This window comes from Meleagris gallopavo, chromosome 5, assembly GCF_000146605.3.
Source record: "Meleagris gallopavo isolate NT-WF06-2002-E0010 breed Aviagen turkey brand Nicholas breeding stock chromosome 5, Turkey_5.1, whole genome shotgun sequence".
Taxonomy (NCBI): Eukaryota; Metazoa; Chordata; class Aves; order Galliformes; family Phasianidae; genus Meleagris; species Meleagris gallopavo.
In genome coordinates, this window is record NC_015015.2 from 51,457,307 (window position 1) to 51,485,183 (window position 27,877).

The 27,877-nt window shown below is 38.9% G+C and overlaps 1 protein-coding gene across 2 annotated transcripts in view; it reads right to left on the reverse strand.

Moving 5' to 3' along the window:
* The window catches only part of NUDT14 (nudix hydrolase 14), a 50,892-nt gene that overhangs the window by 20,398 nt on the left and 2,617 nt on the right, over positions 1–27,877 (reverse strand). For both annotated transcript variants that reach the window (XM_003206765.4, XM_010712001.3), the window contains exon 2: positions 5,593–5,636. In XM_003206765.4, the coding sequence (XP_003206813.1) occupies positions 5,593–5,636 (44 nt within the window). The remainder of the gene's footprint in view (positions 1–5,592; positions 5,637–27,877) is intronic.

Consider the following 27,877-nt stretch of genomic DNA (forward strand, 5'->3'; position numbering starts at 1 on the left):
GCATCTGAGTTAAATTTCACGGCATCTTATAATACACCAGGACATAAACCAGAAAAATACATGCGGGATTCAATTTCCATAAAGCCCAACCGATCCGGCATATGAAACAGGAGAAGGAATTTAATCTACTCCTATAACATGCTCAGGGCACGTGACTTCCACCATATCTCCAGCACTGCTGCTGCAGCCACCGGGCCGGAATAGCAGCCGGCTGCCTCTGGCTCCAGCAACCTGGGCTGCAGCCGTGGGGTGGGCAGTGGGGCTGTGGGTAGCCACCCCAAAAGCAGCTTTCTCCTCCCATGCTGTGCTGCCAGGCGTTCTGTGGGTCTCAAGAACCTGTGGGAGACCACACAGATTTCCTCTGTTCCCTTTTGCCTGCAAACTGATGGGGAAGCTCTACTTGTCAGCTGTCTCTGCAGTACAAACAGCCTGCAGCCTCCTCAATGAGCAAACACTTCAAATAAGAATGAAGTTGCTTCTAATGATAAATGAATTGATTTCTTACCTTCAAAGAAGCCAATCTCATAATGCAGCAATACTTTTTCCTCCCCTTTTAGAGAGACGAGAAAGAAAAGGAAGTTTTTTTCCATTCAGAATTTTTAAGTCAGGAACTACTCCTATGACACTGTGACACGTTTTTGTAGTCTAACCCAAAGTATAACTGTGTGTGTGCATCGGACCTTTGTTGTAAACATTTGGGTCCTGGTGCATTTTTCTTGTCACATGACATTGTCAGGGTCAGGAGGAACTCACCTAAACAGTGCAGTTCAAGCTCCTCAATTTTCCTTTTCCTTTTAAATGCAGTGCACTTTAGAGTGACGTTTTGATATTCTAAATAGAGAAGTAGCCGTAATTTTGCTTTATATCCAATCTGAAAGGTGTCCTTCTAGTTGTCAATTACAAAAAGTTTCCTGCTCTTGAACATTACTACTCCAAGCACAAAAGCAAGCGCATGCCTCCGCACTGACCTTCATCTGTTCCCAAATTGTGTCTTTTAAAAGCCTTGAATCCGCTTAAGGGGAGCTGCTGAAACCTGAAACGAACTGAGTCTATTGCTTTATAGAGTAGATGAATGTAAAACTGAAGTATTACATTTCAGGCTCTTACTGTACTAAATATAGCAGAATTAGGATGCGGGGGAATATAACCAGAGAGCGAGTCTGGTTTTAGAGACAAGATTTTTGTTACAGACATCGATGACTATTTTGTAATACTTGGTCTATTTCTGTTTCTGACAGAATATCACTGTAAATGGGCAGAAGTAAAATGTCCTCCCAATCAAGAGATTTGTTTTGAATAGCATTGATCTTAAAAAAAAATAAATAAAATCAAAAAACTCTCCCCCCTAAAGACCACCAACACCAACTGCTGAGTACTTTTGAAAGACCAAAGAGAAAGAAGCACCCTGCATTTAGATTTTCATCTCTTGCACTCTGCATGATTCTCTTAAAGATGCGTTTAATAATGTGGAAATAAATCAGTTGAGTATTCGGAGTATTTGGAAATGCAAGTCCATGGGACCAGAATTATAATGAATGCATTACTTACAGGCAAAGTAGTGGCTTTTGACTTGATAGATTTCTTGACAAGTTTACAGTTTTTTGACAGTCATCAGATGAGAAATGTATTAAGTATATTCAATTTACTTACCAAAAAAAAATAATCATAGAAATGTTCAGGACCTAAGAGACTTTTGGGGATCACCTGAGTCCATCTCCTTCTCATCCTAGAGCTAACTTCAGAGCTAGGTCTGGCTGAGCAATACTTAACTGACTTTTCATAGAACCTTCGAATCATTAAGGCTGGAAAAGATAATCTAGTCCAAGTGCCAACCCATCCCACCATGCCCACTGCCCACGTCCCTCAGTGCCACATCTCCACGGTCCTGAACACATCCAGGGACGGTGACTCCATGTCCTCCCCGGGCAGCTGTGCCAGTGACAGACCACTTCTTCCAAGAAGAAACCTTTCCTAATATCCAGCCTGAACCTCCCATGATACAACTTAGTTTTTAACAATAAGTTTTTGAAAGTCTGCCTTGGTAACAGTTGATTGTGTGACCACTAATAATTTTGAAAGGAAAAAAAAAACCCACAAAAATCAACTCTTTAAATAGCGTAGTGGGATTGAGAGTAAGCATAAATTGTTCAGCATAAATTACAAACTAAATAAAGCGCTATGGGCTCAAATTCAGATCTGCAGTAACTAAGAAAGAAGGGGAAAAAAAAGGAAAATCAAAAAAAGGTGTACCATTTCAGCTTGCACAAGTGTTACGCCAGCTTGTGGATGCATAAATGATACAGATAATGAGCCCTCCTGATATATATTTAAGATTTTTAAAATAGGTGACTCACACCTAGGGCAAGTGAAATGACTGCTGCAGTCCTCATCTTTTCCTCTTTGTTAAATTCAATCAGCTGTTCATCTGAACAGTTGGAAAGGATACATTTATACGGAAATAACTCTCTTGCTAAACATTTTCCTGTATCAAATATATATTCTGATAAAAATCTACTGAATATTGGCTTACGCTGACCTCATCCAAAACAAGAAAAAACACTGAGGTCCCAGAGGAGCCCAGAGCACAAGCTCTCAGTTTACTGTCATACAGCACGAATCAACTGTACGGAAATTTATAATGCCCTTACATGTGTATTTTGCAGATCTCGCATTCTAATCTGTAGTTCAATTCAGATAAACAGGCTTTTTTTTTTTTTTAATGAAGCATTTAATGTTATTACAGCATTTTCAGAAGGAAAAAAAAAAAGTTCTTTTGAAAAAGGTGTCTTAAATATGGGAAACTCCTACAATCTTCCTGAGTGAGACCATCATTTCCTAACTTTATGCACTAGGTAATCATGATCAACAGCACGTGTGTCATGGAAACTTCTCTTCTTCTCCTATATCTCATCCTTCATTAAGACCCTTAAACCTATAAAGGCCCTTATCTAAGTATAGATTCCTCTATGTACTTCAGCATATGGAAATGACTTTTCCTTACAACTAGCATCACAGCTATCTTACAAAGGTACAGTAAAACACAGTTTATCAAAAGCTGACAAGAAATTCTTGACTAACCCATTTGATAATAATTGACTTTCCATTCACAAAGAAAGATTATGCAAAAGCATGGATTTCCTATGCAGAAAGATCATGTTATTACCTTTGATTTCAGAAGTTGCCATGAATTTACTTGTGAAAGAGCATTAGGCATTCTGCAGTTCAACAGTGATCACTAATAAGTTTGGATGGCAGCTGTTGTACATCTGAAGCTAACAAATGTTATGTGGCCAGAGATGACTGGCATGACATGTGTCTGTAGCCTTTTTATACAGTTATGTACTCAACTATTTTAAAAATGTTCACAAAAGTCCTTCAGAAATACCGTTCTCGAGAAGTTCATGGAAAAACAAGCCTTTAATACTTACCCCGTTCAGTTAGTTGCATGTGCTCACACATTACCACACAGTGATACAAAAGTAATGACAAATTATTTTTCTGGAAGTCATGCCCTCCTTAGCACTGTGACTAGAAGCTGGATTCACTCGCTTGAAAGTACAAGGCATATATTAAATTTCCAGCAATCAATTATCATTTCAGCCTTTGTATCTGTGATCATAAATCCCACCACATGCCCATATGGACAGACAAAGTGCAAAGACAGAACAGTCTTTCAGGCAAATTCCAAAAGCAAGTGTAAAGTTCAGTAATGAAATATCACTCTCTTTTCTGTTTTTAACCTCAAGCAGTAGAAGCTTTTTAAAATTTTCCTCAATTTAATATTTTCATAGACATCCTGAAAGCCTTATGCTCACAATCTTTATACTGATAGAAAGTGTCGCTATCATCAAAGTGACGCAAATATCCATCTCAAGAACCTACACAAAAAATATATTCACTGTAAGGACTGAGAGGGTTCTGACAGAAAAATTTCAGAAAATACAAATGATTTTACTTACCTCATACAGAAGAAGAATACACCCCTCAAGATGACTCAGATTGTTTCAGCTACTTTTGCCATAAGTGCTTTGCTACATTTTTACATGAATAAATTCAGAAAGGCTTTTTCCAGGGAAAAGCTGCTACTTCTGCTTTTTATTTTTCTATTTTCCAATACTTGAATTTTCAGTGACTAGATCATATATTTGTACAATGTAAAAAGTCAAATATTTCATTATTAAATAAGTCTGAGACTGAGTCTCTCTCATATACACTCTATTTTTTATTATTTTGCATGAACTGATCTTTAAAGTCAGGAGTTAATTTCTTTTTTTTCTTAATAGGTGAAATAAAATTGGAAAGACAGAAGAAAGCCAAAGGCCATCCATCTCTTTCTGTGTGCTTAGAAAAGCATTTTGGTGTATAGAATGAATGATCTGAAAAGTCTGAAATATTTGCAGAGCTACTGTGCTTTGCTTGAAACATCATTACATGCCAGTAAGGAGCCAGTGAAATAAAAATGTTAGCACAATACTAGGATACAATTAAACATAAATAGAATCTATGTCTCATTTCAAGTAATTGCCAGTGACAGAATCAAACACTATGACCACAACTTAAGATTGTTTTCTAACAGCCTTTACATTAGTACAATGTGTGGGCTTGTATTTTCACAGGTGAAGGAATATGCTCATATACTCGAGTCTATATCATCTATCTTCATGAATAACACACAACTGTGTATATATATGCACCAAACATATGTGTAAACACATAAGTTCATGGGAGCAGAGCCCTTCCCTGAGTTGATATTTTCACACTCAAGGAAGAGAATTTCATACAATTCAAGCTTTTAATTCCATCTTCCATTCCATCGTTACATCCCGTGCAATGCAACATGTATGAAAACTATAATATCTGACAAGTCAGGCACAGATAAATCATACTGAAAGACATAAACCATGAGAAAATTTGAAAATTTCTGCTAATTCTGTTTAAAGCAATGGAGAAGTATCTGCATTACACAAGGAGTGAGAATTGAAGAGGAAGCTAAAGGAAAAGAAAGACAGAGAGCTGTTGGAGAGGGTCCAAAGGAGAGCCACAAAGATAATCAGTGGACTGGAGCACCTCCCCTACAAAGACAGGCTGAGGGAGCTGGGCTTGTTCAGCCTGGAGAAAAGAAGGCTGCGGGGTGACCTCATTGCAGCCTTTCAGTATCTAAAGGGTGCCTACAAACAGGAGTGGAGTCAACTCTTTGAAATGGTTGATAACTGCAGGACATGGGGAAATGGTTTTAAGTTGAAGGAGGGAAGACTTAGGTTGGATGTCAGAGGGAAGTTCTTTACAGAGAGAGTGGTGAGGTGCTGGAACAGGCTGCCCAGAGAGGCTGTGGATGCCCCGTCCCTGGAGGTGTTCAAGACCAGATTGGATGGGGCCCTGGGCAGCCTGGTCTAGTGTTAGATATGGAGGTTGGTGACCCTGCATGTGGCAGGAATTTGGAGATACATGATCCTTGAGGTCCCTTCCAACCCTGGCCATTCTGTGATTCTGTGAAAAACGGAATATTCAAAACATTAAGGAAGAACCATTGGAAGAATATAGCGTGAAATACAACCTGAAGACAAAAGGAAGTAATGTTATTCCATCTGTTACCTGTCATGTGTCCTCATAAAGTCCCAAAACTTCTTAGCGCCATTCTGGGGAAAAAAAAATAATAAATGTGTCAGTAAAATTAATTCCAAGTGAGAACTGATTATAATGAAATTGAGCAAAAATTTAACAGTTATGTTTTTAAAAACTTGGTAGAGATGACTTTATTGATGAGATTATTCTGGATTTTGACAGCATGTATTACAGATGCTGGGAACCATCACAGGGCATTCCAAATCTCTAATAGACAATACTGTGCTGACTGCTAATGTATAACAGCCTGTGGGTCCAACTCTGGCCGCAGTGTCAACTCAAACCCCCAGTTTAATCCCCATGTATCAGGAAACTATATGCAGCTAAGTTTTAACCAGTAAAATAATCCACAGACCTACATTCTCCCATGGTACCTGTGCAGAAGAATAATTTATCTTTTCAGGACAGCTCAGCAATTACCACCAGCTGAACTAATTTAGGATCCAGGCTAAGAAGGTTGAAGCCCACCTAGCTGATGTTTCATAGTTTGGTTTCTGCTTTCCAGCATTAGGACATATACTGGCAAAACCAAACCAAACCATTGAACATGTCTGCTTGATATTTCTCTGACTTGATATCCTCCAAAAGGTGATTCTCGGGTAGCCTCCACACCACTGTTTACCACTTGTAAGTCATCTTGTCCTCCGCTCTCTTAAAATGAATGACATCTACCACAGCACAGCTGAAAGCAACTCCTGAAAGCATTTTTCCACAGTGACCATGTACACACTTACTTGCACACATATCTATGTTCTGTAATAACCTACACCAGTCCATACATACTAGTTAAAAGAGATGTATATAATTTAGTACCTATTTTAAGTCTATTAGACACGTGGCGATATTTTTCAGCTGTACAACTGCAGCTGATACCTTTTTTGTATTAGCAAACAAAAACCAGACCAGCTGAAGACATACAAACCTTAAATATGCTTCATGTGAAGAGCAGCACAAGCTCGCTGTTATAACGTATACTTAAGCAGATGATCAAACCCTAAGCAACTGGTTAATGATTTAAAGCAGGTAAATGCAAGCAATGAAAGAAGAAACAAGTTCAGTTGGTTGGTAAAGGTGCCAACCAATATAGAAAGGCTCTTCAGCTCTATTACAGATGTCATGACTACCAAGTACACAACAGCTGGTGGGGATTAGATAACAAGCACTCTGGTTCAGAGATTAAGCTCCTGAGCTTTATGAGTTTACCAAGCTTTTTGGAAGAGTGACGGTTTGCTTGCTAGCTGGGTTTTCCTTCATTCCCACAGCTCTAATTATAAACAGTTGTCCACCTCAAGAGAAACTCTAGTCTACTCTTCCATCAATGCCTGTGCATAACTTCTGTAGCATTGACAGGAATCAAATGCATGCATCAGAAAAGAAGCCATGTCAATGCTTAAATGCAACAATGTTGAAAGAGAAATAACGACAGCAAATTCTCAGTGGGAACTGAAATACTAAAACCCTTGGCCATCCAGCTGAGTATATCCAATCTGTTCCACCTGGTGACAGACAGAAGAACAACTTTGAAAAGACTATGACACAACACATATTTGCAACTTAAAAGCACAGGCCCAGTGCTGTGTGATAATTTAAGGCATTACATCCATAAGTTCTGCTCGATCCTCTCGGAGATTTATTTATACATGTAAGACGAATGAATGTGTGGTATTTTTTCTTGCTTGCAGACTGCAGTGCAATTTGCTGTTTGACGTGAGTGACTTGAGGAACTGTGAACTAGAGATAACACCTTCTACGTGTACCTTCATATCAGTTTACCAGCTTCAACCTCCTCCTGCCACCACAGGTAGGATACCTGCCCATCCATTCTCCTGTTGTAGTTTCTCCTTCCCTTGACAAAAATATGGGTGTCCACCTGATGGAGATGACAGACACACCCACATCAAGGCTATCCTAGATTAATTTATGCTCTTAGTCCTGTGATATTACTTCCTACTGTATGATCCCAACAACAATCCTCCTGGCTTTTTCCTCTTCCCATCATTTACTACAGAATCTGATTGCTTTGGAGTACTTAAGGAAGGGTTTCATAAAGCTGAAGAAAATTAAACCCTGGAGAATGAGCCTTAACCAGATGGGATCCATGAGATCTGAATAACCTCTTCTCACGGGTGAGCCCCATTAACATTAGCAGGATCTACCTGATAGATGTGCATGCAATTTTTAACAAAAAAGGTAAAAGAAACTTAGTATGTAAAAACTAGTATGTAAAACTTAGTATGTAAAAAGAATCATACAAGATAGCTCTTTTTCTTCTAGTTTCTAATTGGTTGGCCAGCGCATAAAGAACTTTCACTAGAACATAATTCAGTTAGTTTAAGACTCAAATTCAAAACAAGTCACAAGCTAAATTAATTTCAGTCTGTCCATTCAAGAAGCTGGTTATGATGATACACTCTGACTGGACAATGTTATTAAGTTCTTGTCTGCCTATATTTGAATTAAAAAATATTTTATATGATCAACCTGCACCTGTCCAAATAAAGAAATCAATAAACAAATGAAACATTCCAACATCTCATTGTTTACAATGGCAGAAACTCAAATGAGCACCAGTCATGCCCTATTGTCCAAGTCAAATGTAATTTGAACCCAACCGTATGGAGTTGAGTTCCTATTGTACCCAATGTGTGGTTCATTCCTAACAGACTAGTATGAAGGTTGCTAATTATTAATAGCATGTAAACAGTTACCAATGATTCTTATGCTGCTTTACATACTTTACAGAACATTAATTCCAACCAGTTCCTAACCACCTATGTGAAGCTGTATGTAATATCTCTATCTTAGCTGTAAGACAAAAATTTTATTTGCAGAACTGATCAAAATTCACGCTTTCAAAAACTGCGTAGCCATGACTATTTGTTACATTAAACTGCCCCATGCTGTATATCCTGTCTTCGGCCTTTGAGAGCACTTCTCTTATCATCCCAATTACAGATCCCAACTGCAAAGAATTAAAACATGCAAGTGACCAACATACTCTCAGGAAACAGCAGTGTCTTTTGTAAAGGCTCTCTCAAACACTAAATGATGTTCATTTTAATACAGATACATTTGTTTTACTGTAAGTAGTCTGTTCTCCAATGTTTGCTAAGGAACAATCAAAGTATCTCTCAATGAAGTGTGAGAAGTAAGCATAATACATCCCTGTGAGGTCTTAACATTGACACTTAGTACTTTACATTTAAAACAGATTTTGTTGTTATCCTTCAAATGGGAAATGCATCCTTTCACATTTCATAAAGACAAGTCAACAGTAGTTTGTATTAGTCTTTATTTGTTCAGAATAGCAGTTTTGATACTCTCAACAGCACTGTGTAAGACACTGATTTGGTAAATCTTTAATTATAATGTAATCACACTCTATTTCTGTGCTCAGTGATCAGGTTCTGGGATGCTGCAGTGCTGAATACTGCATATAGTATGTGTAAATTAATGAAGCTGTATTCCAGGAGAGGTAGCGTATGAGACAACTTCATTCCGGGTTACTCAGAAGCCAGATTACTTACATAAGAACAAATTGCATAAGAAAGCCATATCAGGCCAGATGAGATGTCCATCTTGCCTGATACATTGCCTTTGACGGTGAAAGGAAAGTTTAGGGATAGAGAAAGCATACTGCAGTGCTTCCCCAGGACACTCTTTCTGACCTCTGACAAAAGGTAGTTGAAAGATGTCAGAAGACAATCCCTCTACAAGGCATCCAAATTAAACACAGTCTCTCTCAGTTTCCAACCCAGAAAAGCAAGCAGGAATACCAATTTCTATTCTACTTGCACACACGCACAACAGTCTTGTCACAAGTTTGACTTGATAATGCCATTGACAACTTAGAATCACAACACTATACTACAAGCTTCTCAGTCAACATAAGAAGAACTTGATCCCTTTTGGCTCAAGTGACTGCAGGACAACCATGCACTGGAAAGCACTCTCTACTTGGTTAAGTGTTGACAGTAGATTTAAGGTCAGCAGATGTGACCCCTACCAGCAGAAAGCTGTTTATGATGCCACCCATACCTGATCTCCACATTCTCCAGGAAATGAAGACCCTTCCTGCACCTGCTCATTGCCATACTTACAGACAGGAGTCTGTTCACACTATCTATGACAGACAAGTTAGACTTGACTACAGCCTCTGATCAGAATACCATTCTTTTACCCACCTACACCATCTGGCTAAAGTGCCTGGACACACACTGCACCAGGGATACAGCTGTCCCCTGCCTTTCTCCACTACTTTATGTCATGTAGTATCTGAATGATGCAGTCACATTGTCAGGCTAGCAAACACAGAAGATCTCTTTTCCTTACTAAAGGAATCCACTGAAGACTTAGCCCAGCCTAGCCAAGAAAGAGTAGAATAAAGACATGAAACATTCACTGCCTTTGATCCTACAGGGTGTGCTCCTCACATGAGAGACAGATTATAGAGTTTTCCCAAGGATCACTGCACTCCCATCAAAGAATGGGATCTCCTGACAAAGCAGAAGTCTTCAAAATTACAAATGATATGAAGATGGTGGCTATGAAACAACTGTTCACCGGCTCCCAGAACTGAGAAGCACTTTGTCATAGCTGGCTTCCTGAAGAGAAGAGCTGAGGCCTACCTGGCTGCTGAACTGGCCCCGCTCCAGGAAGCAGCGTACGGCCAGCAGTCTGCCTTCCTTTCTCTAAGTACAAAACGATTAATTGATAGTTTCTGAAACACCCAGATGCAAACTCTGCATTACACACAGGTTTTAAAACATTCTAATTTAAGGTTTAGCCTACCTGGCCTCACTTTTATGGATGTTCTATTCCTAAGAGTAAGCTAAAAACACGGCACTATAACAGACAGGAGAACACTCCAAAAATCTCTTTAAATGCTTTCTTTGACAGCAGAAAACAATTGCTACATGATGTTTAGGATGAGGGTGTCTAAAACAACTCCTCACCATGCAGGTTTACAGTAACACATTTCCCGCAATGCCTCTGTAGGGAGGCTAGACCACTTAAAAAACAAATTTATGTTAGAATTGCACCTATTTAAATGACAGCCAACCTTCTTGTAATGAATTCTGCATGGACAACTGTGTGACTGGAGCAGAAAATGTATCTGCCTAGGCCTTACTTAAAGCTCCTCTTTTACTTGCTTCTTTAAAGCATTTGACAATTTAAACAGCTACTGAATTGAAAATGTTGGCCAGGAGCATCTCCTATGTTTATCCAGGGAAAGCTGCTGCTTGGACAAAGTTTCCAAGGACTGCACAGTATCACCAAAGTCACCTCAGTAAAGGGCCAGTACTTTATTAGACTTCCTTACAGCAGACTTTTAAGGAAACTAATAGCAGGCTAAGCAAGCTGATCACTTAAAATGCAGCAGATTTGTGTCCAAAATAAGCAAACTTCACATATGCCATTAAAAAGAGGGAAAAATATATATATCTGTCCTTGACAATGATTAACTTCTTACTGTTTACATTACAGGAGAGACAACAAGACGTTTGGTGACCTATTGTGATAGGCATTAAAAATAGGTAATGGGAACAGTTCCTGTTGAATGATCTTACAATTCAGTTAGAGCTCAGACAAAGTAGGTGTAAACAAAGAGAGGCAGTTAAGGAAGAAAGGCAGATACATAGTACACATGGTATAGATAAGCTACATGGAGATGTTATGAGGGGTAAGATGACAAACACCAGTAATGATCCCTTAGATTCTACCAATTGGACTGGGTTTAAATGGTTACCCAAGAAATGAATGTTCCACGTTTGTGAAAAAAAATAAAACTCCTGAAGTTGACATAATTATAACAAAAATAACTCTGCTACTCCACTTACTCCATTTTCACAGTTCTAAGACAAAAGAACAGCTGATGTCCTTAATCCAATGGTTATGACCATTCTTTAAGCAATAAAAGTTACTCCGTAGGTAAAGAAAAACAGGTAAGAAAATTAGTTGGCAAATAATGGTCTTCAACCAGAGCCAGCAGTGCCAAGCAAGTGTGCAGTCTCTGTTTAATCATTTACATGTCATGAAGCAGTAAAACTCCCTACAGGAATAATCTGATTTTGCTGTCTTCTCAGAGAAATACTACCAGAATTGTGTCTTTTTCTCATTAAATGCAAAATTATTTTTCTGTTGCATACTTTCATATTCAACTAGAATCATAGACTATACGAGTTGGATGGGACCCATGAGGATCATCAAATCCAAGCCCTGGAATCCAACTAATCTTCTATAAATGTATTTATACAGTTTGGTACCAGTGCGCATTATGTTGCCCCTATCCATGTGGAAATTCACATTTCCTTGTTAAGGAATCTACCTGTTGCCCAGAACGAGCTGGCAAGAGAATGCCAAACTCATTACTTTATTAGCTGGGTCTTTTCAGGTTAATCCATATGAAATGGATGCCTTGGAAATCAAGTAACTGATTCCGGAAGACAGACAAAAATCTGTACCCATTCAGGCAGTTCCTGCAGCCTTTTGCTATTTATTTTCTTAAGTGTATTAGCTTAATGCTTTTCACTCAAATTCACCTTTTTACGATCAATAAAATCTGCAAAGAGGTACATCTATAATAACAGTAACACAGTAATTCAGTACTCCCTGGTTTATAAAATACATGTTCCTATAATAGTAAATTATGCCCTGAAGATGTGCATCAACTGTTGCTTCTTTATCAACCAGTCAGAGCTCTTGGAGTACACAAAGTGGACTTCCCCTGCTATAAACCCAGCAAGACAGGAGACGCTGGATGCTACAACCTAAGGCCTTAGCCTTCTGTACGTGAACCCTTCCCTTCCTTTCTTCTCTCAGTACAGAAGTGCTCCTATTTCCTTGTTACATTTCCTTTTTCAGCTTAATGGAATCTGATGTCACACCTGCAATATTCAGTAATATTCAGTGGAAATCTATTAGGATTTATAAACTAGTATAGACCATTTCTTGTTAGCTGAATTATTAATGCTAATACTTCACATTTTCACTTTCCTATCAATTAGTGATCAAATTACCTTGCACTGTCTGAATATTTCACAGCACTTTCAACACTATGCCAAACACAGAAAAGCTATCTAAACAAACAAACAAACATGTTAGCTTTGATGCCAGAAAATCCCCATTCCCCAGAGTTTGGGATTGTTTTAAAGAAATACAGCATTAATCATCAACATGATACTGCCATTCGAAGAACAGAAATTATATGGGAAAAAAAAACAGCTGAAACAGGTTTGGACTGGTGTAGTTTTCCAAATAAGAATAAAATAAAATAGCTGCCCCACATGCTTTAGAACTTTTGTTGCTTCCTGTTGAGTATTTTTGTTAGATTAGTAAACTAGGGGGTGCTTAACACCTGTCTTTTTTTTGTTTATAGGAGATAGGGAGCTGTTGTGCTGTCCTGAAATATTGTTTTCATTAACAAAAAAAAAAAGATGTAAACAATCAAAAATTCTCAGATAATTCAATGTTTTCATGTTAATAAAACATCTTGATCAAACTATTTTGCACATAAAATACATCTGAAGTAAAGGCTTATTACAGTTGTAGGGTTTTTTCGTTGTCTACTTCAAAGGTTTGATTTGTGAGAAGCAGGGAGGTGGCTGTCATCTTTTACAGAATCACAGAATGGTTTGGGTTGGAAGGGACTCATCCAGTTCCAACCCCCTGCTATGGGCAGGGACACCTCCCTCTCGGGCAGGTTGCTCACAGCCCCATCCAGCCTGGCCTTCAATGCCTCCATGGAGGGGGCATCCACAACCAAAATGGGCAAATACTGACAGATTTTATGAAAATATTACATATATTCCAAGAAGAAAAGGAGCACTTTCAGCTGACATAAAAACATGCAGCTTTAAAGAAGAAAGTTATCAATAAAATCATTCTAATCTTCATTAGTTGAGTGCCTGGCCCTCTTTCTTTTCCTACTGAAGGTATGTATCGGTATTAGCAAACTGTCTTATGCCTGCCTATCACATGACAGAACTATTCATTTAAACGTGAACTGTTTCTATTAAAGTCAATCTGAGGGTACAGTTTCTTAACACTGTAAGGTGAATTTAAACTCAGACTGCCTCTTTTTCTCCCCCAGTTGCACATCTCTTCCCCACCCCACCTCTCGCAATTGTGCAACCATGCTTCAAGCTGGTTCTGGATCATTATCTAAAAAAATGGGCTCCACAAGAAAAAACAATGAAAAAAATGCATTTTAGTAACTGACATGAATGTAAATGCCATTATATACACATCACGTTTTCACCAATGACTATTAAACAGAACAGTCTTAGCCTCCTCAAAATTATTGTAAGAATACAGAGATGTATCCGATAAGAACTGTTGGAGAGAAAGACACATGCACACAAAAAAAGCCTAAATTACTATTTCAGTTCACACCCACTAATCCACTGCATCAGACTGCACATGCTGGAGTAAATGAAGCCTCATCTTCAAAAGCAATTTGCAGAATTACTTGCTGATGTTGAAGAACTACTTCAAAAGAGTTTAAGTGTTATGGAATTTTACTGTTTTTTAAACAAGCCACTGTTTAAGCTCAAGAGGAAGGGGGGTGGGGGACTGTTTGTTTTTTAAACAAAGGCTTTAAGATTTCATTCCTAAACTATTCTGAATGTTTATTTTAAAAGCATCATGATTACTAATAATGGTACTTTGCAGTTTTTAACTTACCAGCATTCCAATGCTTCAGTTAGAAAGGACTGTTTTAGTCATTCGTGCCTTTGTGGAACACGCATGCAAAAATATACAAACGGATGACTTTTCAAGTACATTAAAAATAAATGCTGTATCTAAAGTACAAAAATACTGCTGCTAATTGGCTCTAACTGACTAAATTAACAATTCCGTAAGTAAGACTAAGACCAAGACCAGCAAAATTCATAGGGACAAATCACCCTACTCACTACAGAGCTCTGTGCCACCACCAGCTGACACAGCACTTCTGGGCAGGGCAGAGCAAGGCAAGGCTGCTGTGGTCACCGCTGTGCTCATTTCTTGTATGAGGATCTTGAGTGATAAAGGTGCTCAGCTCTGTGCAAAAGCAAATTCTTTGAGGCATGGACTTGACTTCTTATCTAAATTAGCTAGAAGGCAAAATTTCCTTGAAGAAACGTTAACAGACACCAGTAGAGACCACACCAGGGTTACCTAAAGAGATGTGAAACCTAAGGTCATAGACTACAATTTTTACAACCCATATCAATTTTCTCTTCAAAGTGAGGGTTATTCTGGTAGGAGTTTGTAATGAAACTGCAAACAGATGGTTATGGCAACAGAGTTTGCTGTTCAAAGGTGCAATTTTTTCACACTTTAGGAGGTAAAATAAACAATGGAGAACACACTAATTTATTCAACTGTTAATGCAATACTGGGCCAAGCCACTTTGTTCGTTTTATGTACATCAAATGCCAGAACAATTACAACTAAGATACCTGATGTGTAAGTAAACTTTCTCATATAGTCCTCTGGAAGTTTACTTTTCAGATCACAGTTTGGTTTTTTGTGTGTACTTTTCAACAATGGAATTATTACAGGTTAGTTTGGCATTCAGCTATCAGTAAGATCACTTACCTTCGAATGAAATTTATAAAACATGACAATTAAGCACATATGAACACATTAAGTCAAACCTCCTTTCTGTCCTTATTTTCTTATGCTTTAAAATACATTATTATTAAGAGAGATCACATATATATATTACTCGTGCTTTATTCAAAGTCAAATATGCGGCAGCATATTGAAATCTATACTACAAAGAGTAAGGATATGGTGCTTGCATGAAGAAACATGATATGCACAGTGGTCACTAACATCATTTTAAATTATATTCTGAGTTGGTAATGTCCTAACTTGAGATGCAGATGGGGTTTTTCTGATATCAAGTTGATTCCAATGAATTCTGTTGTAAAGAACCAATTGCTAATAAGCAGGTTTCAGAAACAAGCTGTAAATGAATATTCCAGTGCTCTTTTACCTAAATTCCTACAGCCCATTGTATCCACAGCAAACAAATTCACCTAGCATCCTTACCATCTTTTTCCATTGTTCTACATTGTTGTTGTGTTGTTGTTTTTAAAGCACTAGTTGTCTGATTTTGTTTGTTTATTTTTGCAAATTTGCTATCAAAGAGACAAAAGGAAAAGCTCAGGAAATGTCAGCCACAACGATTTCTTTTGCCCAGTCTGACCCAGGTCAGCACTTCCATCAAAATAGGACCACCTCCCTTTCCCCACTTCCTGCATGCTCTCCTGCCCTGCAAACAGCACAAATACTTCTCCAGCCACACACTGAGTCACACTACAGATGGAAGATGGATAAAGGACCTAGACAAAAAAAAGCTTCTCCATTGCCAGGCCTGCTGCCATTGCACCAAGGCATGTGCCACGTGGGACCAGCGTAACCGTGATCATGTCTCTCAAGTTCTTCAGTCTTCATCTCCAAATAATGATGGACGTGCAAGACTTTATGAAGTTCAGTGGGATTAATACACATATCTTAGAAGATGAGTTGATGCTAGAAGCAACTGACATAACTGTCCTGGGTATACCACGATCAGAAACTGGTAATGCTTCATTGCCTCAATCCTGTGTCAGAACAAGCAAATGTGCTTCTAACATTAAGAGTACATCCCTGAGGAGAAGGAATATGGGTCTTTGATTAGATCACTGTACACCTCCCACATCCAGTGAACATTAAGGGAAATTAAAAATAAAATTCCCCAAACAATCTTGGAGGTAAGAAACACAGATTCAATTTTTCAAAATTAATTTGGTATTAAGGAAACTAGCATACCTCAGATTTTTAACTAGACAGTTTAAAAATGGAAAATAATCAAAATGACACCTCAGCCCACCGCCCCTGTTTTTCTTAAATCACAAAAGAATGTTAAGTTTCATCAAAAGTCTTCTTTCTGGAGTAGCACTTCTTTCAGAGTAGCACTCCTACTAAAAGCCATACAACCCCCAGCTCATCACTGCGAGTTGTCAGGTGCTTACAGACTCTGGTGCTACAGGAGACACGGCTGCTGGCTCCAGCCCAGAGCCCAACAGCCAGGGAAATACCCAGGGAAACAGCCAGGGAAAACGCAGGGCTGCTGAGAAATCCTACATGCTCTGTATTTCATTTCTTTTTCCAAACTTTTCCTAATTTGTATAAATTAGTACATTTTTTGAACTATTCAACTTTACTGATATGCAACTAACTATAAAGAAATAAAAAATAAAAATAAAAACATCCCTGTTTTAAATGGAAAACATCTCCAGGAAGCTTCTGTTTTCATCTTTTCTGGTCCATTGGCAGCTGGCATTCTGGCCGCAGTTACCAAGATAAGGGGCCTAACTACTATCAGAGTAGTGATAATGGCAGTCAGAGAAAACAGTCTGCACTTGACACAACCTACCTGGGTTGGTTATGTCTGTAGTTACTATTTCAGACCAGAGTAACATTCAGCACATGGTATTCATTGCATTTCTACACAGTATGACATCTCACTTGATATTCTTGAGCCCCTTCTTGTACTCATCATGTTCCTGTAACTCCTGATTCCCCTGACAGCTTACAAGTAGAGCAATCTCAAAGAATTCCAGACTGCTGAGGACAACCTATTAGAATATCTGATCCTGAAGGAGGCATTCACACCGTCTGCCAGGATTTAGGCTTCTCAGCCCAACTCTGCAGGCACAGTGCAGAGAGAAGCAAACACAAGTGCAGTCAGTGGAGGGAGAAAATGAATCTTAAAATCATCAGTCCCAAGGCAACCACTACGCCTACAAGTGTAATTTCTCCTTTGCTACCCTAGGTCATGACCCTCATCCAGAAGAGGAAGGAAAGTGTCCTTTCATCATTAATTTTGCTATGCCACTCAAGGAAAACAACACTGACAACCCTATAAAACCGCAGCGTACGTTACCACTGGTAGTTCAGCCAAACATTAACCACCACCATCAATTGTCTAATACTTCTCATTACCTCTTTAGTCATTCTAACAAATTCTACTGCAACTTATACATGATCTGATTAAAATCTTCTCTGGCTGACAAAGAGCCAGCAGAAAAAGAACCTAGCCCTCTGCTACTGCAGCCCTGGACTACTGCATTTCCAGACTGCTAATAAAGCTACACTAAAACCCATACACTTGATAATTGTCATTGCAATTTCAAAACCAAATTAAAACTACTGTCACCTGAAGATAAGAAAAAGGCTGTGGATATATTAGACTGTCGTATCATTAAAATTAGATTTCTTTTAAAAGGCAGAAAATTAATTGTACATAACTTCAAAGTTACTCGGTTTTACAAATGCATCCATAAAGCAATAATGTATATCCCGTAAGTATGATTTTTAAAAGTAATTCAGAAATCCATTGATTTATAACTTACGAAGGACAAAATATTTCTGATGCAGGAGTCAAATCAGTGCAGGAACAATATAGCTCAGTGAACTGTACACCTTGCATCACACACCAATCTGGTACGTGCCAACAAAGAACCAGCATTAACAAGATTAACCAAGGTTAGCACTCGGGAGAGCTTAAGTTCCAACAAAGTTGGGAACCAAGCCAGGTGCAGCACCGTGGTGTCTCCATGGAGAGGCAGAGGTAGGAAGGGACGCCTCCGACACACTCTACTCCCATTGGAACTCAAGGTTACCACTTACTGCAGGTGTTTTCATAGACAAGGTCTGAGCATTTTTACCATGTCTGCTCAGTACTTTGAATACCATGAGCTTTATAAATATAATTTTTGCTGGCTCCTTCAACAGAATACCAAGACGTTGCAAGCTCTAAGTCCTTAGCCAAAAGTGTAAGAGTAACTCAACTCTCAGACAAAGAATGAAGTTCACAGATTTGCTCCACAGATTTAGGAGGGCTGGACTGAAAAGAAAGAATTAAGTTCCACAAATACTGGAGACAATTGCAAATCTGCCATTGCAAGAGCAAGGTGCATTCTTAGGACTAAAAGAACATACAAAACGTACCACTGCAGCAATCCCCTGCCAAGGCACAACCAGCTGTTCTGTCACTAGGGCTAGAGGAGAACCTACAGGCAGAGTGGAGGAAAGACACAATGCCAACTGCCATTCACCTGTTGTTCTTTTGATTTATTTCTATTAAAAAACAACAACGAATTCCAACATTTTTTCCATTTAGTGAGAAAGTTTCCCTCATTGCTTGTTTTCAGGAGGCGGTTGAACCTCTTCTCCCCACTTCCAAACATAATTCTTATACTTAAATCTCATCATTTATCTTATTAGTTTTACAAATTAATCCTTCTCTACAGAGGGTATCATGGTGCTCCAGGGAGGCTCATATGTTCTAGTGGTTCATGTGAGAGCAGCGAAGCTCCACACAGATCAAAGAGAAAGCAAGGAGATAAATTGGATAAAAAGAAAAAAGGTTCTGTAGGCTGACAGGTCAGTCACCTACCCTTACAAGGATCTACTTATGGAAACAGTCAGGTTTCTGGAGGAACTATCCTGAAAAGTACTGTAGCAGCCAGTTCTGTACCAACGATTATTGACCGGTTACAGTGAATGGAAGGCAAATGTTCTCACATTATTCTTGAACTGAATGGAGTGGCACAAAGCAGACGAGTTACTGAGTTTTATGCTGTACACACTGCACTGCTATGAAATGCCATTTGAAAGAGCAGCCCAAATCTTGCAGACGTGAGCTGGTGGCCACATCACTACAGCTGCAATCTCCCTATTTTCTAAGTAAAGATGATGATAAACAAACTGCTTTACATTTGCCCTAAGTAAGGATCAAGTAGAAACAATGCAAACGGAGCCCTGACCTCATCAATATATTGATAAGGAGCAAAAATACACCGCTGTGTTCAACAAGGTCAGATTTTCACAAGTTTATAGAAGCGTATACTAAGGTTCTCAGCACCTGGCCTTTCAAAGCCTGGAACCTTTTACAGTTGAGAGCATTAAACAGCAAAACACAGTGTTATGTACATTTCAACTTTACAAATAACACCAATTATTATGGCTAACTAAAAAAACAGCTAAAATTGTTGAACTACTAAAAGAACGACATTATCAAATTCTATGCAGCTGATTGTATGGTCAATAATCCTAATTTAAAAAATCTTGTGCACTCCATTTCCAACTATTTCATACAGAACATCAAGTGACTGCAATATTACATGTCAAACTCTTGGAAAAAACAATTTTCTTCATTAAGAATCTGATCTAGTGTCCAAATTATGTATAGATGCAGCTGTTTTAACTCCAGAAAGAATGAATTAAAACTGAAATTTTAAGACGTGTAAATAGCACGTTGTGTGCTCTATCAGCTTGCTGAGCTGCTTCTTTAGTCTTTTAAAGCAACTGTTTGTTTTGCTTACTAAATGCACACCTCCATCATACGCAGCATGACACGCCAGAAGGAGGTTTGGGCTCAAAAATGTAATGCTCCAAGTTGGAGTAGGACTGCTGTGTCTCATGCTTTCTATGTGCACTCGCCTCTTTTCCTCTCGTACAGCAGAAGGTCTGGTTTGCACAACTCTAAAAAGCACACAGCACTTACTGACTGGAAGGGCTGCACTGTGTGGAGGGAAAGGAACGTGGGAAAGGAGAGGCAGGTGAGAGGACGGCTCCAGAAGAGACACTCGTGCCATTCCCACGTGATACACAAATGTACTTTTCACACAGTGAACGCACACAACGTATTTTAGATACTACAGCACGAAGAAAAATAACTACCTTAGAAAGATACAGGGATTTGAAGCACTTGATATTGAAAATACCAGAAGACATCCCCATACATGGGGAAATGAAAACTAGAAAGCACAGCAACATGCAACTTTATACGTGTGTGCTTCTCCTCCACACAAGGAAAAAAAACCCCTAAAAAAAAAAACAGCCATGGCAATTTTGCACACATGCACACACACAGAGGGTCACAAAAGCTATGAAAGAGATACTTAACAGAGGTTCCTGAGCAGATGACAAGCCGTTAAACTTTCACCTTAGGTAGTTATGATGATTTGATGTGTCTTTTATGATATGTCCCATTTTTTTTAATTCAAATCCTCAATGTGTTTAACAAGCAATTCTTCCATCAATCTTTGATGTGTTTTACTTATAAAGCAATGACAGTTTTCAGTTCAGGCTCCTTAAAGTTCCAGAGAAACCATTTTCCACTCACTTGCTTTGAAAGCCATTAAAATAACTTGATGAAGAACAGCAGCAGGGGGCTAATAGAAGCCAAGGCTTAGTAACAATCTTTAGATTTTTCTCCTAAGACTTTCTCACAGACCCTCCTCACAAAGATACTCAGGGCTTTTCATCTTCTCCTTTCTCCCCAACTCCCCCCCCCCCCAATGCAGTTCAAAGTGACAGATGCAACCAGTTCCAGGTTCTGCTGTTTTCTTCATTTCGCTTTTACCTTCCAATTGTGAAAAGACTCCACTGAAATGTGATTCCAAAAGCAGCAGCCACCTCCTCCTTGTCTTTCCATTGGGAAAGAAGTAACGCATGGAAAGATTCAAGAAGCAACTCCTAAACATCTCCTAAACTCTCACCTATTCTGAAGGGAGCACTGGTACAGAGAAATGGACCTGTTGCTTAACAGAAAATACAATTGACATTCAATTAACCAAATTAATAAGTGATTAACTGAATTGATTAGTGATTTATATGCTGTTCTGCATTTTAGCTCAGTATTTCTGAAAGCTTCATAATGACAGAGATGCTGGAATGGTTTAAAACTAAAGAGGTTTAACCTAAAGAACTGCACAAGCCAACGGAAAATTACCTTTAATCACTCTTTAAAAATTTGAACTGCTTGTAACAAATGGCCAAGTTGTCTGCTGATGGCTCCATGCAAATGCAGAAATCAGAGTTTAATGGAAAACAGAACTATTAGGATAGTATTTACACCGGCCAGAATCAGCAGAGCGTACTGTTTTGATCTACACTTTGCCATGCAGACCAACATTTTATTTCTCCATTATTATGGCCACTTGAAGTACAATCTTTTGGGGGAACTTCTGGACCTGAGCACTTCAGCACTCTACTTATATCACAACTGCTGCACTCGAATGACACCACTGTTGTCAAAGTGCTGTATGGGGCATTTCTACTTTAATTAAGTCAGGCTATGGGACACAACCACTCATCCCAGACTCTAGTTACAGGTCCCTGTTCTTTTAAAAATTAAGCTACTTTACAGTACACAAGGTTTATGAGCAAACAGGGACTGAAGGAGGCCAGACACATATATCCTCATCTTTAGGACAGAGGCAGCATGTGGGAGAGATCTGAGGTCAAGAAGGCAGATGGTGGGCAGTGCCATTATAGCTAAGTCACCTCTTGTCCTTATAACACTGAGCTTTATGTTTTACAGTTGCTGGCTCTCACAACTTGTGTTTCTGCTTTATTTTGGCAAGCTCGTACTCCCTCTTCTGTATAAGAATACATTATGAAATAACCTCTTTCATGTCTGAGATGAACACCAACAAGCATACCTTTTGCCTCTCCTCCTGCTAAGGTAACACACTGTGCAACCACTGAATTGAGATGCCTTTTTCAGTGAGCTTTGCTTAAAAATCGAAATCAAAAACGAAACAAAAAAAATCACTGGAGAAACTCTAAGTCTGTGAACTGGCACAGAGCCCTATCAGTAAACACACAGAAAGTCTCTGTTGGCTTTCTGAGATAACTGTATCATAAATATAGGAAAAAGATCCAGCAAGACCTGAAAACAAAGAAATTCACTAAGTACAGAAGCAATATTCTGAGCAGCACTAACTGTTACGTATAATTTCCTACAAGCATGCAATAATTTACCAAATTAGAAAAATGTAGGGCTGGAAGGACCTCACAAGATCCCCAGCACATCTCTTTCAACGGTGGCAGGATCAAACATATGTTATGTGAGTGCTGTATAATGCATGCCAGATACGAATAGGCATCTGAGCGTTACGCACTCAGAGCTTCTGTTCAGGCTGTTCTATTGCTCAAGCTACTCAATCATTCTGGCAATTTTAGGTTTAAAATAAACACTTGCAATACTATACGTGTAGTATTGCTGTAGCATTGTTATGCCAGCAATACACAACCTAGAGCTTGTCACACTACAGAATCACCACTTAATTAAAGTTACCACTAGCATTACTCTTCCCACATTAGTTTTCAAGCGTCTGTGATTACTTCTCCAGGAGAATAAATTCTTCTTTTCCCATATTTTGTATTTTCAGAGAAAGCACATCCCTCACCTTCAGGAGTTTAGCCTCATTTCCCTATAATGTATTCATCACCACTCAGCACATCTGTCCCAGCAAATCCCATTTCCTGTCCCATTCATGAGGCTCAGCAACCTGGAGCTTCAGTGATTGCCGCCACACTTTTCCCATGGCCTTCTCACCTCTCCCCCCCCACGCACCCCGCTCCCATTGTTTATCATCTGTTCTCCCCTGCTGCAAACTGCTGTCAGATGTTCACTTATCCCTAATCTTGCTCACTGCCTTTGATATTCTTTCTAATCCAACAACCTGTCAACCGGGGCATCAGCCCATGTCCAGACCAGCTGCTCTGTCACAGGCCCTAAGATTCCCTCTCAGCTCCATGTGGTATTTAAAGGATTTTGACACAGCAACCACGACGTGAAACAAATAATTAATGCTGTTTTGAGCAGCGATCGCGGCTTTAGTATGACATGAGCTGACCACTAAGAAAAACTGAGCTTTACTTTGTTTAAACTTCAGTAAACTTTAGCATTACTGTGCTAACAAGCCTTTGATCGATGTCTGGGGAACAGCGCCGAGAAGCTGAGTTCTGAGATGCAAAAACTTGTTACGAAGCTACGGAGAAGAAGGAATCCCAGTGCAAGGCAGAGAGGCAGCAAACTTCATACGCCTGCTGCGTAAAGCATATTTGTGCAGCCTGAGCTTGTAGTAAGAGTTTTCATAGCACAGGAGCTGACCTTCTGTAAGCTAAAGATGAAGATACAAATGTGTTTTAAATACAGCAGGAGTTGAGGTAAAATAGTTATTGAAAATGCACTTGTATTTTCAGGAATATCAGAAGGCATATTTTCATCCCATACAGACCATCAAAACTTGACATTTTAGAGAATATTCCCACTGACAGAGAAGGTCTCATTTCCATAATACTCAGATTTGCTGTAAACACTCAAAATGTTACAGTGTTCATCTGCTTAAAACATACAGAATACACATAATGTCATAGCTGAAGTAATGACTCAGATGACAGATTTTTTGTGCTGGGAAAAAGAAGTATCTGGTATTTAAGCAAACATATGTATTTTGATCCAAACTGAAAAATAAATACAACATTTCGTTGTTGAAGTACACGAACACTATTTTATTTCTCAGATCTAACTGCAATTACTACAAAGGAGACAGTACCAAACGAGTCAAAAAAGCCACTTTACACTCCAGTAAAAAAACAATAATAATAAAAATCTTGATGATGGCTTTTATAACACTGTTTAATCACAGGGACCTAAACCACTTTTTTTCTTATGGCTTGTCTATACCAGGACATCAAGAAAATGCATCTGTAGTAAGTACCTCGATGAACCTGAATTCTGCTAGTTAAACTCCATTAAACCCCTGTGTGGACAAAGTCATTCTGTTGAGTTTACTGCTCCCTCAGGGCACGAACAGGAAAGTTAGCGTGGATCAAGGTAGGGTATGAATTCAAAGTGCAGTGGTACTTTGAAAGTGGTTTAACGTAAACAGCACCAGACTCTTTGTTGTAGAATGAGACTTGGAGTCAATCAGGAAAGTCCTGTGTAGACAAGCCCTCGCAGATGAGGCTACTGGAGTAGTGCTGTCAGAGGCAATGGTTTGCAGCCTCTTTACCTCCAGACCTGGAAACATCTTCCACAGAAGCTGCAGACCTTTGGTAACACATTAAAACCTTCTGCTAAATAGCCTGGTTCTCCTAGCCAGCTGACAGACTGTCTGCAAGTAGTCCGACAGCCCTCACAAAACAGTGCATGAGAACCTGCAAAGTACTGGCTTAAGGGAAAGACAACACACATATTTCCTCCTAATGCTTGGCCTCAGCTTCATAGATACTCCAAAGTCAACCAAGCTGCGTAGCTAGTGATGACATTAATGATATATTAATCTCATAGCAGTTGGACGTCATGATCTTCCTAAATCCCTTCCAAATGAACTAGTCTAGTCTATTTTAATGCTCACTTACCTAAGGGTAGGCACATTTCAGCCCATTGCAAGGATGCTACAGATGATGCACAACACAATCTTATTCTTTCCAGTGAATGACATTTGTTGTCGTTAAGTTTACTGACTCACCATATGACTGACCTAAAAATGTGAAGTTTTGTTGCTGCCAATTAATTTTCATGTATTTACTTCAAACAACTCCATATTCTCTTCTAAAAGTATGCTAGATGAAGGCATTCAGACTTACACAGCTTAACGTTCACTGAAACAAAAATGAGAACTTGCTTTCTTTTCAACTCCTGCTCTTATTTAGTAACACTCCTCATTTCCTGCTGTGGTAATTCATAAATATCTCATACAAATATATCTCGCAGATTTCCAGAACTGAATTCAAGGCTGTATAGCTGACTCAGAAGCAGATACACCTAGATTCTGTAATTTCTTTTCTTAAACCTGTGCCCTAGTTACAAAGAATACTGCTCCTTTCAAAGGAAACTGTGTTCCCTCCATGCTTAACTCCCTAACATTGTTCTTGTGAAACTTTCACGCTTCCATTCTTCCACCCATACAAAAGAATCATGTCGCACTTCAGCCATAATTTCCCAGTCAACACAGCAACAGCAGATCAAAAATCTATCTCATCCAGGATCCCAGATGCCTGAAGAAGAATATATTGTTAACACATTCCCAGCTTTCTGCAATTTGCAGCTCAGAGACTTCCTCAGCTAGCAGCAGCACACTTGCTTTGAAGATTGATGTTATAGACTGACATAACAGACTCGTCAAATTGAAGAAAATGAAACAAATTTTGCAGTGAAAACAGCATCTCCTTTTATTGCACAATTTTTATGAAAAAAAATGAAGTGCAAAATAAATGTATTACTGAGTAGCATATTTCCTACTGCTTGGAGCCTTTTGAAGATTCAAGAGAAGACTTACTTGTTTGAACAGGTAACTTAAAAATCTGTTTACTCCCTCAACAGCATCATTTTTAACTGTCAAAATACAAAAAGAATGCTTTATGTTTATAAAGAAGCAGACGGAAGTTCCAGAGAACATTTCAGGCAGCTGGGCACATTCACGTTGCTATTACCATATAAACCATTTTTTTTAAATGTAAAATCAGATTGTTATTATTATTTTAACACAGCGCAGCTTTGCTCTTTTCATCTTCAAAGTTTTCATGACATAAATGATACGGGCCTAGCTTCTGCTCTGCATGCACACAGCTTATCATAGAATCAGGGTCTTAATTTTCTTGACATCTCTGAGGCAGTTAAATTGTAAAGACACAGAAGCAGAGTGGTAGCTCATAGCCCCAAAAGAAAGCAATATCAAACCTAAGATTAGAAATAAGAAATGCCTCATTCATTAGTGAATTGTATGCTACCCCTGAGGTATGTTTTCCATCCATTATAAAGTTCATCGTGTGTTAAAATCCACAGTAGTATTGAAAATTACTTTAGAATGACTGTAAAACTTTAAGAGATTATAATTTAATTCCCTTAACACAGAATGAAAGCATCACACCTTAAAATTCAATTAAAGGGAGCGTTTTTCACATATCTAACTTTAAAATAAACTACTTTAAACATTAAATCGGGAGGAAACATGAGCACGATTACTCTGAACTGTGGAAGGGATGTGAAGCTCACAGAAGAGCAAAGAGTTCCAGTTTACCATCACCGATCATATTCTTGAGTTGAGATGCAGAGCTTTTCAGGTTTATTCCACATAATGGAAATAGATGCCCATTCACCATTCCACAGTTTTGGAATACAGCCTCACTCACATGCATACTGGGAAAATTAATGATAGTTGATATCAGTCTAGTAACAAACTTCTTAAAGTTCCTGGGCAGAATGAATGCATATGTTTATACAATGCAAGGAAACCGTGGCAAGAACTCCCTTGCCAGAACAACCTTCAAAAACAAAGCTATAGAAGTCTGGGCTAGATCCACAAAACCTTTTTATGTGAGCTCTGGGCAAAAGTTCCCATAGGTGCTCAAGGTGTTACTCCTCCATCTGAACGCTTCTCATGCTCTGCCTCCCATGGAAGGACACTTCCCAGCTCAGAGGTCACCAAAAAGAACATGCCAAGTCACTTACTCCTGTGGAGCTAATTTAGTTAAAAGGCTAACAAAGGTAGGTTTGAACTGGAACAGCAGAGTGAGAGCTGGAGCAAAAATACTTTTCCTTCTGCTAATTCTCACAGGGTAATTACCAATACTGCAGACAAACAAATGCATGCACTAACATATTACTACAGGAAGATTCACCAGAGCTCTGCCTGTCAAAACCCTATATTACAGTCCAAACCCAACATTAAGAACCACTGAAATCCCATGCAACTGTTATTAAGAACACTGAGAACACAGATTCCCATTTAGGTACCTAAAGCTGCCCCAAATCCTCAAAACTCTGCCCAGCCTCAGCAGGCTTTGTAACCTTCATTTTCTATTATTATTTTTTATTTTTTGTCTGTCTAGCATACAGGCCAGTGCCTGGCTAACATACACAAAAGAGAGCTGAAGATTTACACACAAATGTGTTTCCCAGCAGTGAGAGCACTCTCCTGTGATGTGGGAAGCAATATTAATTGAAGCAAGATCTTGCAGCCTGACTCTACCACATCCCAGGGAAATGCCCTAGCCCTTGGGCACAGAGTTAATCTCTCATTAGCCATCCCTCTGGTCTCTTGAATAAATTATTTATGAAAAGCAAAAAAAGACTTCAATAGGAAAAAGTGAAAAGAGATTTACCACGGAGTTCCTGGTAGAGAAGCAAATTCTGTAGGTGATATATGTTTTAAAAAGGAGCCATTTTAGACAACAAATCAGTTTGCACTATGGGGGCAAGTACACACTAATAACAGCCAGATGCTATCCTGTATGTGAGTGAGGACAGAGTTTATGGCTGAAAATCTCAACTAGAAAGTGAAGTCCATTCCAAGGTGCTGGTAGATTTTTATTTTGAAACACAGTTTTAAACACAGCCCTCTGCATTGCGCCTATCCAAATCTGCCTACAGTTTGCTGATTTCTATGACTCCTTCACTGCGTTTCTGTTTCTA